The 14,147-nt window shown below is 43.1% G+C and overlaps 1 protein-coding gene and 1 pseudogene across 1 annotated transcript; one reads left to right on the forward strand and one right to left on the reverse strand.

Moving 5' to 3' along the window:
* Nucleotides 1-2,792: 2,792 nt before the first annotated feature.
* Nucleotides 2,793-4,016, forward strand: LOC116544969 (annotated as a pseudogene).
* Nucleotides 4,017-7,841: 3,825 nt separating this feature from the next.
* Nucleotides 7,842-12,850, reverse strand: CRNN (cornulin). The gene is given in 3 exon segments (XM_032271578.1): nucleotides 7,842-9,529; nucleotides 10,673-10,823; nucleotides 12,762-12,850. Coding segments are annotated over 2 exon segments (1,476 nt in total). The 5' UTR covers nucleotides 10,811-10,823; nucleotides 12,762-12,850; the 3' UTR covers nucleotides 7,842-8,191.
* Nucleotides 12,851-14,147: the final 1,297 nt, after the last annotated feature.

Raw genomic sequence — 14,147 nt, forward strand, 5'->3', positions numbered from 1 at the left:
GAACTACCATTATTTTCTCCACTTTAGAGATGAGATAATTAAGTCATGTGCCTTGATCAAGAACACATCTCTTCTAAGCTACACAGCCAAGGTTTGAACTCAGGTAAACTTGCTCTCAAGCATGCAGTCCTAATCATCAAACTCTACTAACACGGACTGCCCTAAATCACTGAAAATAGTCCATAGAAGTCATTCTGCAATCATACATATTTGTATAGTACATAGGTGTATATGCATATAAATATAGATTGCAAAAGGTATACATTATGTATGTTTTGCATATAGATATAGTTTATAGGTATGATTTACATATAAATCTGCACATATAGACATACACTTCCATATAGACGTCTGTATGGTAACTTGCATAGTTACCATACAGTATAAAAGAGGGTCTAGAGGAATTAAATAACAGTGGTTATTTCTAATACTGTTTTTTTAAAATATTAATCTCTTTGCTTGTGTCTTTTTTGATTTCTCTGTGATAAATATATGATGGTTTGTAGCTAGTTTTCCTTAATTTAAAAAAGCATTTGGATTTATTTATTTAGGAAATTTAAAAACATGCACGGACTGAGTTTCTGCTTACTCAATACAAAATTATTCAATGCCTGAGAAAAACCTTGGGTCGGACGTAGACCAATGGAACAGAACAGTGAACTCAGAGATCAGTTTACATATTTACAGCCAGTTGATTTTTCAGCAGTTACGAAAGACATGCACTAGGGAAAGGTCACCCTCTTTCATGCATAGTGTTGGGAAACCTGGATAACCATTTGCAGAAGAATGAAACTAGACCCCTATCTCTCACCATATACGAAAATCAATTCAAACTGGATTAGACTTAAACATAAAACTCAAAGCTATAACACCACTGAAAGAAAACAGGGAAAATACTTCAGGAAATTGGTCTGGGCAAATATTTTATGGCTAAGACTTCAAAAGCACAGACAACTAAAACAAAAATAGGCAAATGGTACTATTTTAAACTAAAAAGCTTCCACGCAGCAAAGGAAACAAAACAGTAAAGAGACAACATGTAGAAGTGGAGAAAATATTTGCAAACTATTCATCTGACAAGGGACTAATATCAAAACGTACAAGGAACTCAACTCAACAACAAACAAATCATCCTGTTAAAAGTGAGCAAAGGATCTAAACAGACATTCCTCAAAAGGAGACATACACATGGCTAACAAATATATGAAAAAATGCCCAACATTAATCTACAGGGAAATGCAAATCAAAACCACAATGATATATCATTTTACCCCAGATAAAAGGGCTACTAGACAAAAATAACAAATGCTGGAGGATGTGGAGAAACGGGAACGCTTATACACTGTTGGTGGAAGGTAAATTAGTACAACTATTATGGAAAACAGTATAAAGTTTTCTCAAAAAACTAAAAATAGAACTACCATATAATTCAGCAGTCCCACTGCCTGGCGTGTATCCAAAGGAAAGGAAATCAGTGTATCATAGGGATAACTGCAACCACATATTTATTGCAACACTCTTCACAATAGCCAAGATAAGGAATCAACCTAAATGTCCATCAACAAATGAATGGATAAAGACAATATGTGTATATACAAAATGGAATACTATTTAGCCTAAAAAAAAATGAAATCCTGGCATTCACAGCAACATGGATGTGCCTGAAAAACATTACATTAAGTGAAATGTCAGACGCAGAAGGATAAAGACCCCATGTTCTCATTTGCATGTGGGGGCTAAAAAAAATGATCCCATGGAAGTAGAGTGTAGAATTGGGGGCATTAGAGGTTGGAAAGTGTAAAGGGGAGGGGAGGATTGGGAGAGATTGATTGACAGATACAAAATTACCAGAGCTGAGTGGCCTATATCAGTCCCGTGAATTGAATCTACACCTCTGTGCGTGACCAGGACAACAGCAGGCTTTAGCGTTTGTCTCAGGGCCCCTAGGAAAAGGGTACAGACCATCACATTCTGCCTTGAGGAGGGAAAGCCACAGGATGTTGACCTCCCTGGCTCTCTGTAGGGACTGCTCCAGAAATGTACTTTCCCAGGTGGGATAATCAGGACATCTTCACACAGTGGGCCAAGGCCCTGTATATGATGTAGATATATAGTTGCTGGCAGCCAGTTGCCAGTAGGAATGGCTCCATGAAGGGCGCTCCTTAAACACACACACACACACGCGCGCACACACGCGCACACACACACACACGCACTCTCTCTCTCTCTCTCTCTGTCTCAGCCCCGTGGCTCAGAGCAACCTGGGGCTGCTGTCACTACTACTAACTTCACTACTGAGGTTTCAGGGCTACTTACTCTGGGTGCTGCTGTGCCCAAGACCACACCACTGAGCCCGTTCCCTGTCTGATGCCGTCTTCCTTCCCATTCCAGCAAAATCAGATTTACTGCCGGAGCTCCTTTGCAGGCATTAGTCATAACTGCCACCAGGGGACAGTAGCACAGTACACTTGCTGTCCATGCAGACTGGGAAGCTACCTGGTGAAAGAGGTTTTCTGGGCCTTTGAAGTGAGGCTTCAGCCCTAAGTGTCCCTGAGGACAGGGCCATTTTACACACTATGACCAATCCAATGTGACTGGCCCTTATGAGCTTTGCAAGAGACAACAAAAATATTTGAATCAAAAATGAATAGATAGGGCTATGCCACGCCCCGCATGTGAGCAGCTGCAGTGGCAGAGTCGGCATCCAGAGGCGGCACCCCCAGTTCCAGGGGGTGTTGTCACTACTACTGTACATTTGCTTCATAAAATGAGGCAAAAAGTAAAGTTGTTGCTTTACTTTTTGCTGACCGACATAGTCACTACGCAGATGAGAAAGTCTCCAGAGAATACAAAGGGCAAAGATGGATCCAAAGTAACTAAACAGGAGCTCAGAAAATTGTCTGCCAGATTGTCAGCAAAACCTGCTCCACCAAAACCTAAACCCAGACCAAGAAAAACATCTGCTAAGAAAGAACCTGGAGCAGAGGTTAACAGAGGTGTTAAAGCGAAGAATGAAGGAAAGCTGGAAAGGAAAGTACTACACCATCTGGAAATGGTGAAACTAAGGCTGAAGGGGCACAGAAAACTGAATCTGTAGATAACCAGGGAGAATGAATTGTCATGAAAAATTGGGGTCGATTTTATGTATCTCTTGGGCCAACTTTTAAAAGCCGTTTTTACTTAGTATTTTGTAAATGCTGATTTTTTAGGACTCTACTAGTTGGCATACAAAATTTAGTGCTGTGCAAACTGTGGTGTTATAGTTTTACTGTGCATATTTGAGTTTTTCATGCAGTTTTTCTTGAGCAATAATCAGTGGTGCTTTTGTACCTAGGTTTTATGTGATTTTAATAAAACATGAATAGTTGTAACTACCTGCTGACAATTTGTGGTTTAAAATAAAAGCTTTTCTTGTTTGCAAAAACAAAACAAAATAAAATAAAATAAATAGTTGCCTTTCCATAGGTATACGTGTCAGCTCCAAAACAAATGTGCGAAGGAAATTTATAAGCACTTAAATTTAAATGTCTAGATATAAAGCTTTGTGAATCTCATTTATTGTTAAATTTAGTATTAATGAAAAATTTTGGTTAAGCAATTTTAATATTTATATTTTTCTCAAAAATGGGCTCTGTAGTTGCAAATAAGTCGTAGCTAAAATGAGGCAAATGTACAACTTATGTCTTAATTCCATAAACAAAACTATAAAAATGTTCTCAAAAAATTTTCAGCAAAGATTATATTTAAGTGGTGTGTGTGTGCATTTTAATGTGTTTGATATGATTGGGATGGATGGTTTCTCTATCCTTTGAACAAAATAGAGTCCGTCTTAGAAACTATAAAGATAGGTAATTCCCATCAAGTCTCTGTATTTTCCAGAAATGTTCCCTCTTGTCTCTAAAATAACATGCCCATTTTTTGAAAGAAGCCTCTATGTGGAAACTTTAAAAGTCAAGGAAGTCCAGTAAATCCCTACAGGTCCCAGAGTATCTGGGACTACAGGTGTGCACCACCATGCCCAGCTAATTTTTGCATTTTTCTTTTTGTTGAGATGGGATCTTACTATGTTGCCCAGGTTAGTCTTGAACTCCTGAGCTCAAGTGATCTGCCTCCCTCAGACTCCCGAAGTGTTGGGATTACAGGCATGAACCATCGCACCTGGGCCTATTTCTGTTTTTGAATAATGCATTGAAGTTTTCTTTGTGACCTGATATTGAATATTTCATGTGTAGAAGGTATAGATTTTTCTTTTTAGGTTAATACATTGCTGGGCTATATGTCTGTAGCGTTCTTTACATCTTATTGAATGTACTGTTTCTTCTCTATACTTACTGTCTTGAGCTGAGAGAGATGATTCAAGTGCCCTATTATTGCTATGTTATTTTCTTTAATTTTGTCCTTGTATCTCTTGTAGTTTCTGCTTCATCAGAGTTGTGCTACATTATTGAATGCATATTAAAAACCATTATATCTTCATTGTGAAATTATTGCATTTGGCATTTTAAAGCATCATTCTTAGTCTTATTGAATGGTTTTGATCTAGTCTGGGAGCAAGATCATGACTCCTGATTTCTAAATTTTGTTTAATCTGCACTTTCCTGATCTGTATCAACACAATCACCCCCTTTATGGATTGTTTTCCGACTCTCCTTGATTCGGATACCTCTCGTAAGGAGCATAGACTTGTATAGAGCTAATATGAAAACTTGTTCTTCTAACAGTGAGTTTTTGGCTCTGGACATTATTATTATAAATATGTTTGACCTCAGTCTATCACACTCTTTTATGTCCTATTTATGAAAACATATATCTTTTACATAAATAACATCATGCCCTCTGTTGTCTGTGGTGTTTGCTTTTTTCTAAAATGTCTTTTGGTGTTGAGGAAGGCTCATGTTTGTATTGTTACCTTATGGTACATCTTTATGTAACATGTATTCTGTATTCCCCCTTCCCTTTATAAATGGCATGTTCACTCCCTACTCTAAGTAATAATGAAATTTTCTGGAAATTTTCACCCTACCCTCCTTCTTCCTTCCTCAGTATCTAATGTGAAGTGATATCCTTTTACTCCCAGTTTTTCCTTGTAGGCGTATGCGTACATAAGACCATCAGAGAGCTGACTCTACTTTCTGTATGCCTTCTCTTTCTCCCTTCATTTTTTTGTTGACTGTTTTATATTTAAGTTTTCAATGCATACAACATGAAATGCTATTCTGTCACCTTTATCCACATATGTAGTCTTAGTTCCACAGTTAAATATATTTAAATGTGCATCATCAGATTGTACGCCAGACAGCTCTGTGATTCTGGGTTTTGTGTGTGTGTGTGTGTGTGTGTGTGTGTGTGTGTGTGTGTGTGTGTGTGTGTGTGTATGTGCACTTATTCTCTAGTGGTTCCCCCAGAAAGGGCTTATGGGAGCAATATTCCCTGAGTCTTTGCATTTCTTTGCTGTTTTTCTTCGGACTTTATACATATAAGCCAATGTGAATGGATATGAAATCCATTTGTCCTCAGAAGAACCACCTGGCCTTTCACACATTTACCCTTTACCTCTCTGACACCAGCTCTAGGATTTTGTTTGGTGTTTTGGTTTTCTATCACTACTGTAATAGTTTACCATAAGATTAATGCCTTAAAATGACAAAAATGTTATTCTCTTACAGCCTTGAAGGTCATAAATCTCAAATCAAGGTGGCAGAAGGGCTATGTTACTTCTGAAGATTTTAGAGGAAAATTTCTTGCCTTTTCTAGATTCTAGTCTCTGCACATTCTTTGGCTCATAGCACATAGCTACAACCGCTAGTTTCATTACCACGCCACCTTTTACTGACTTTGATCCTCTTGTCTCACTCTTATAGAAACCTTATGATTATATTGGACTCACCCAGATAATCCAGAATAACCTCCCCCCATCTCAAAATCCCTAACTTAATCACATCTTCGAAGTCCCTTTTCCATATAAGGTGACGTATTCCCAGGTCCTGGATGTCTTAGGAGGTCGTTCTTTAGCTTACGTTTTGTTGTTGCTTATCCCACATTTTGTTTTTTCCTTGGCTATTTCCCTTACTTCCTATAAACAACTAACTCCGTGAAAAATATGCTTTACGAAGGATCGAGTTATTTTATCTTCGGAAATCTTTCTGAGTATCTAGTCTTGTGTACTGACAAAAGCACAAGATCCCCCAAGGAATTTCTAAACAATATTGGCTCCACACCTTAGAACCAGCATCTGTAGGGTCAGGTTTATAAATCTTTGAGAACTGTTCTGGTCACTCTTGTAATAAACCAGAATTGATAGTCTCTGCCCCACAACATGGTTTGTATCTGGTGGGTAAAACATCACAAGAGGTCCGAGCTGACACTGATGGTGAGGTAGGAAGGGAAGTACAGAGTTTTGGCCCCTGGCTCAGTACCTGGTAACACAAGCCACATTCTTTCTTTTTTTTTAAATTTATTTTATTGCATTTTAGGTTTTGCGGTACATGTGAAGAACATGCAAGATTGTCGCATAGGTACACACGCGGCAGTGTGATTTGCTGCCTTCCTCCCCATCACCTATATCTGGCATTTCTCCCCATGCTATCTCTCCCCAACTCCCCACCCCCCACTTTCCCTCCCCTATTTCCCCCCAACATACCCCAGTGCGTATTGCTCCCCTCCCTGTGTCCATGTGTTCTCATTGTTCAACACCTGCCTGTGAGTGAGAACATGTGGTGTTTGATTTTCTGCTCTTGTGTCAGTTTGCTGAGAATGATGGTTTCCAGGTTGATTCATGTCCCTACAAAGGACACGAACTCATCGTTTTTTATGGCTGCATAATACTCCATGGTGTATATGTGCCACATTTTCCCTGTCCAGTCTATCATCGATGGGCATTTGGGTTGGTTCCAGGTCTTTGCTGTTGTAAACAGTGCTGCAATGAACATTCGTGTGCACGTGTCCTTATAGTAGAACGATTTATAATCCTTTGGATATATACCCAGTAATGGGATTGCTGGGTCAAATGGAATTTCTATGTCTAGGTCTTTGAGGAATCGCCACACTGTCTTCCACAATGGTTGAACTAATTTACACGCCCACCAACAGTGCAAAAGTGTTCCTATTTCTCCACATCCTCTCCAGCATCTGTTGTCTCCAGATTTTTTAATGATAGCCATTCTAACTGGGGTGAGATGGCATCTCAATGTGGTTTTGATTTACATTTCTCTGATGACCAGTGATGATGAGCATTTTTTCATATGTTTGTTGGCCTCATGTATGTCTTCTTTTGTAAAGTATCTGTTCATATCCTTTGCCCACTTTTGAATGGGCTTGTTTGTTTTTTTCTTGTAAATCTGTTTTAGCTCTTTGTGAATTCTGGATAGAAACAGTCACTACAGTGAATCGGCAACCAACAGAATGGGAAAAAATTTTTGCAGTTTACCCATCTGACAAAGGGCTGATATCCAGAATTTACAAGCCTCATTCTTTCCCTACGCAGCCGCTAGGGGCCTTCTTCCATTTATTGGTAATCTTCAATCAGCTTTCCTGTGTGACCTGACAGGCGGATAGAGGTTTAACACTATAGAATCAGAGGTAGTGAAAGACCAAAAAGAATTTTGCCTATCTAAATACTAATTGTCCTTTAAGGGCCATCATAAAGAAAACACCTTTTGTATGAAACCTTTGCTGATCCATCTCTGCCAAGTATGAAGTATGATATATAGTAGGAATCTCGTACAATATTTTCTCAATTACTTGCTCTTCAAAGGTAAGGACTATGTCCACTTTATCATCTCATAACTCTACAGCCCTTGGCCTGTCATGTCAAGGGAAGGTGATTGAATGAGACGTAGAGGCCAGTTGCTTAAGATTTTATTGATGCATTAGGGTAGATGGGGCAATAGAGAGATGTCAGAGATAAAAACAGTTCTGAAAACCCCACAAGATAAGACAGTTCAGTACAAAAAAGTTACTTGCTCCATGTCTTCCTGCTCCTGAGAGGGTCTGCACTGCAAAGCAGGTAAGAGAGGGCAGTTTAGGATAGAAAGCTCCTTGCAGAAATGATCTCATTGAGAAAGACCTAAAAGAGAAGCTGCATAATAAAGAGCTGATGTCCGGGGATGCACCCACTAGACTGGCCATGCAGGACAAGCCAACCTGTCTCCAGCTATCTTCTTCCAGTACTAGGCATTGGAGTCAGGGGGAGTCATGGTTGGTTGCTTCTCAAGTAGGAATACAGCTCCCTAGCGGTGATGCCTTGCTTCTCTTCTGGCTGGGCTGCATCCTGGCCCTGTGCTGAGGAAACACTTGGATGCAGGCTGCCATGGTCTGGCCTGAGGATCGCTGTCTCCCTTGAGTGGTCATCAACCCATTCCTCAACAACCACTGCGGGCTGTCTGTCTCCCTGCCTTTCTGTCACACTAGGGCTGCTCCAGTCCTGCCTTCCTGATGCAGTGCTTGCCCCAGTCTGGGCCTGTCCCTCCGGTACTGTCTCTCCTGCCTCAGGCTTGCTCACTGGTGTCTATCTTTGGCCACTGCCGGACTCCATCTGGGTCTGTCCCTGTTCTCTAGTTCCTCCGTGACTTACAGTTTGGCTTCTGTCCTGCTCCACAGTCTGGGTGTGTGACCCTGCCTGTGTCTGAGCATGTCCTCCTGTGACAGCCTGGCTGGTCTGGCTCCTGACTTGACCGTGGGTCTCAGTCTCTCTGTTCTGGCCACTGGTGGTCTCCTGTGTCTGGGTACCGGTGCTTCCTGTCTGGTGGCTGCTGTCCTGCTCCATGGTCTGAGTGGGTGTCTGGGTGTGTGACCCTGCCTGTGTCTGAGCGTGTCCTCCTGTCACAGCCTGGCTGGTCTGGCTCCTGCCTTGACCGTGGGTCTCAGTCTCTCTGTTCTGGCCACTGGTGGACTCCTGTGTCTGGGTGCTGGTGCCTCCTGTCTGGTGGCTGCTGCCCTGATCCAAAGTCTGGGTGGCACCTGCTTGGGTCTGAGTTCCAGATCCAGTCACAGTCTCACCTGTCTGGCGGGCTCTGTCTCGTTCCCTGGTCTGTGGCTGTCTCTCTGGCCTCATCTCCCTGGTCTGAAGACTCTGGCCTTCACCAACTGCCTGGATCTGCTGTGTGTGCCCCCAGAGCTGTGTCTGTGGGCTTGTTCTCTCCTGGCTCTGGAACTCAGCTTGCCTGTCATGGCTGCTGACCCACACAGAGACAGTGGCTGGACCCTGGGTCTGAGCCCCAGGCCTGTTCTGCCCTCTGGAAGCCTGCTCGCACTGTCCCTGGCTGCTTCCCTCACAACGCTGCCCTTTCCCTGCCCTTCCCACTTCGGTGCCACTTCTCTGTCCTTCCCCCAGCTCCTGTGAGGCCCCAGGGTGGAGGCTGCCAGACCCTTGAGAGCCGCAGGCTCCCTCAGGACTCTCGCTCAGTGTCTTGAAGCAGGCCTGGGCCACTTTAAACACCAAGACCAGGAATTCCTTGAACTCCACAGTCCCTGTGTGGTCTTCATCCAGCAGACGCAGGACCTCATCCACAGTGGCCGGATCGTGGGGTTTCTGAGGAGAAGATGAGATGGAATCAGCATCCCTCCCCTGAGGAGGACGTGGGCAGGCCCCTTCCACTCTGCTGCCAGCTTCCCCGGCCTCAGACCCCACACTCCACACACCTACAGCTAGAGCAGCAGCAAGACTTAATTGCTGTTTTTTTTTTTAGTCCTGTCTCTCTCCCTTAAGTGTAGGGAGTATTTTTTGTAGCCTCTGTTTGGCACAATTTCTGGCCTACCGGAAAATTAGATAAAGATTTATTGAAGAGTGAATGAATTACTGAATTCACAGTGCAACTGTCTGGGCTTTCAGGTTGATGGTCTGGGCTGCCCGTGGCACCTTGCTCCTGGCACTGGGGCCTTAGTGTCTTCAGCAGGCTCAGCACAAAGAGCAGCAGGGTGGGAACACAGCCCCATGAGAATTCTGTGCGCTCCTCACTGAGGCCCAGATGATTTCCCACGATAAAGAGGGAGGGGTGCAGTGGACCTGCAGAGCTGCCCTGGGCATGGATGCAGCATCCTTCTGTGCCCACATATCCTTGACCCCAAGGCCATCATCATCCCGGTTGCTTTAGGCGCAAACCAAAGACAGAAAAGGGCATGAAAGCCTTGGTTCTCGTTTGCCAGATGGGGTGGGGTGGGGTCCCAAAGTCTTTCCCTAGTTATTAACAACCTGCCCTTCAAAATTTCATTTCTGATGTGATCAGTCCGCTAATATTTTTGAGTAACTTCTTTGTGTAAGCCCAGAGCTATGCTTCTAATGAATGCCTACGAATGGATGATTACATTTCAGATAGACGTGAGAAATGTTCGCTGTATCAAGTTTGAGAGGCAGAAGAAAGCAGCAATTATTTTCATTCTGAAACATTCCAAGGCCCTGCTCCTCCCTGAGTTGTCCGTTTAGAGCTCTTTTAGCTCATCTTTAAGTTAGAATTAAGTAAAACCAAGGTACTTTCTGTAAAGGGCCAGGACTCGCCAACTCCTGTGACCATCCCTTGTTTCACCTTCTCTTTTCCTGCCTGCACAGCTGCCATCTGTCCCGGCAGGCCTGGGTTTAGCTGCTGCCTCTGCAGATTCCCCAGGCAAGGCCTCTGCAGGCAAACAAGGTTTCAGTCTCCTGCTACGTCCCCTCTCTGCTCAGCTCAGCACGCCATACCACAATCACATCGGCAAACTCCTGCTCCAAGAGTCTTTTCAGCTCCCCTCTGGTGAGGGCTGTGCAGGTGCCCTCCGTCCTTGCGTAGCGCCTGAAGGCGTCGATGATACCATTAATGTTTCGCAGTAACTGAGGCATCTTTGAAGTCAACCTGGAAAAGATGAAAAGTCTCCTTGGAGGCCCCATACTCAACTCCGTTGTTTCCTTTAGAGCATGTCTGCGGCTAGGTCTTTCTTTGCATGTTCAGCTCTGCTTTTGGTTTTCCTTTGTCCTTTCCTATGCAATGCATTGTATGTATGGGAAAAAGGAGCACACAGGATGGAGGCAGGCTCCTGAGTCAGAATTAAATGCTGGCTCCCTACCTACCTATGGTGTGAGCTGGGACAAGTTGCTCTGCCTCTCCATGCCTGAGTTTACTCATTGTGAATGAAGGTGATATTAGTATTTGATAGGATTATTGTGAGGATTTAAAGACATAATTCATAAAAAGTGGTTGGCAGATGCCTGGCTTATACTAAGTGCTCCCTATTAAACATAATTATGATGCCATTAAACATATATACACACCTATGTAATCACTCTGCTGCTCACAAAGCACTTTCCTGTGCATCATCTCTTGTAATCCTTATTATTTCCACTTTTTCTTGTAGGTGAGGAAACAGACTCAGAGAAGTTAGGCCCACAATTTTTAAGGAACCAAGACATCTAGAATCCATCTCTCCTTAACCCAAATGCAATAGGCTTTCTAGAATGTATCCTGTGGACAGGATTTATTTGCTTATCACAAGGGTGTTAGGGTCCCACTGGGAACACCAAGAGGAAGTAAACACACGTGTGAGTCGACTCTTGTCTTGAGTGGGAGCCAAGCAGGAATTCCAGGGACCCAGCCCTCCTTTCTTGCTTTTTTGGGGAAGGTGTTCAGGAATAAGCTGGGCTACCACCTGCTGTGAATGCTCACGATGGGGGGCACCTGCTTAGGTGGGAGGGCTTCCAGTTCTGAGGGCCCAGGTTTCTCTGCATGTCACCTCTCTCCGCAGTCCTGGGACCTATCAGAGAAGTCAGCTTGCCCAAATGACATATGGCTCCATCAGGCCCAGATTTCTGGTGACCTATGAGTTGGGTCCTAATCAAAGGGAAAGCTTTTCTTTTTCATTAGCTAGGAATCTGGAGGTAGGCTGAGCATGAGCAAGAGGCATAGAGACTTGAAGATTCATTAAGCAGAAGCCTTGGAGATACCCAACGGATGAGATGGTATCAAAGATGACAAGCCTCAAATGCAAGGGGAGACAGAGGCTGCAGCAGCTGGAAACCAGGACGAGGATGGGATGAGGTAGACATAGGAGAAGAGAGAAGAAATGGAGGAAAGAGACTTGAGTGCTGGAAAAAGCAGGTCAGTGTGGCCCTGAGGACTTAGTAGGTTATAGCAAAAGGTGGGCTGTTCAGGGGAAACACTTTCTAGGTCCTGGTAACCAACAATTTCAGGCAAACTTTTCACCAGGGTAAAAAAACAGAATATTTTTCCTCAACATAGATGAAAAATATCTTTCTTTTTTTGCAAACCGTGTAGTCAACTTTAACCATTGACCTTTAGATAATAAAAATAATAAGATGAACTTTTAGTTACATTTTAGATTCCTTAGAATAAATCTACAAATATTTTGCCTAAATATCACCCTGGGGTAGGAGAGGGAAATCATGTAAGCCCCTTCATCCATGACACAGCTTGATCTTATTGTCTAGGTTGGCATAAATAAACTGATTCTGTTCCCACAGACTCTCAGCACTGCAAAGAAGCTTCCAGAGCCTCAGAAACAAGAAACCTTTGCTGATCCAGGAAGGCACGTGGGCAGCCCCGTAGCAGCTGCCCACACAGTTTCCAGTGAGAGGAGCTGCTGCCAGGTCAGACCCAGGCGGGAGAAGAAAGCCTGATTGCTTCAGGAGAGCGTGTTTCCCAATGGTAGCGTTGGTCGCCCAGTGCCCACAGCTAGCTCTGAAGGACGCACAGCCCATACCTGACAGTCCCAGGTTTATGAGCTCAGATCACCAAGACACTGAGAATGAAAAAGAGATTTCTTCTGAGGGGACTTACCTAAGGCCCAGGTGGGATGAGACAAGTGGCTGTTAAGTGGTGTGAGGAGTACCAGGTCAGTGTGATGAGAACCTTTTACAGGGGTTTTAACCAAGGCTCATGTTTTAGAGAGGTTATCCTGCCCTATGGGAAGGCTTGATTCATCCAAGATTTAGCCCAGCCCAGCCCCACCTCCTCTTGTCTGTTTTACCTGCTGATGTGTGGCTGCTTTGGTCTAATTAGCGGGCCCCTCCTACCACGTTTGGTGCCTTCTGCAGCTGAGTCCTCTTGGCAGAGAAGCATCTCTCCATTGTGATGGGTTCAGCAGTGCTTGGCACAGGCTGGGGTCCTGGTGAACATGCCTTGTCTCCATGAGCCTGCAAAGTCATGGGACTCTCTCCGTTTTTAATACAAACGGATATATATCTGAATATATATATTCAAGAATATATCTCTTGAGGTTAACTTTTACTAAGTAGTCAGTCTGGGAGGTCACACATGTTTCTGTGGTGATGTGACTACTTAGAACATTTTCTGAATTCTTGTTTTGCAAGTGCCTTTCACACCTAGTGTATGAGACACACGAAAGCCAGTTTCATCTCTTTAAAGTTGGGTCTCATTTTTAATTAAAACAAAAAAAGTTAATACCTTCTGTGCTCCATGCTAGGGAAGCCTGTGAAGAGAGGCTTCTCATGCTTGTACACCTGATAACAAAGCTATCACAAAAGACTGCAAAACCCACAACCTTGCACAAAGGCCATAACGGCCTTACACAATAAACGCTCTGTGAGGACATCTGCCCAGCAACTGCCTGTCCCACCTTATACTAGCATCACCATTGCTATTGATCTTTGTAGCCAAGAATATGCATTTTCATATAATTATGTAATTTTCATCACTTTTCCTGTAAGAACTTTCATTTTCCTTTACCTAGTTTTGCTAGTTTTCCTTTACCTCCCTGAATATGCATGCAGTTTGCTATGGCATGTGTATTCCCATTGCGATGCTCTATTCTCGAATAAATATCTCTTTTTCTTTTTTAAGAGATCCTCTCTATGGTTATTATTTAGGTTGACATCAGTGACTTGTTGTTTGCTAGTTTTATTTTACTTCATTTTATTTGCTAATACTGAGTGCCTACTATGTACAGACGCTGTGCTAAAAACTGCACATATAATTTTATTTAACCCTCGCAACAACCCTATGGTAGCAAAGATATTATCCCAATTTCATAGATGAAGAAATTATCATTAGCTAACTTAACTTCCCAAAGACAGAAGATAAACGGCAAAGATAGGATTTGAACCCAAACCTGTTCAACTTCAAAGCCAAGTATCTTAATCCTTCTGCTTTGCATCTTGGCTGAAGTTTCCTATTTTAAGTCTGGGAAATTCCCTTTGACTTAAC

The sequence above is a fragment of the Sapajus apella genome, unplaced genomic scaffold, assembly GCF_009761245.1.
Source record: "Sapajus apella isolate SASKATOON/1434 unplaced genomic scaffold, GSC_monkey_1.0 scaffold238, whole genome shotgun sequence".
Classification (NCBI taxonomy): Eukaryota; Metazoa; Chordata; class Mammalia; order Primates; family Cebidae; genus Sapajus; species Sapajus apella.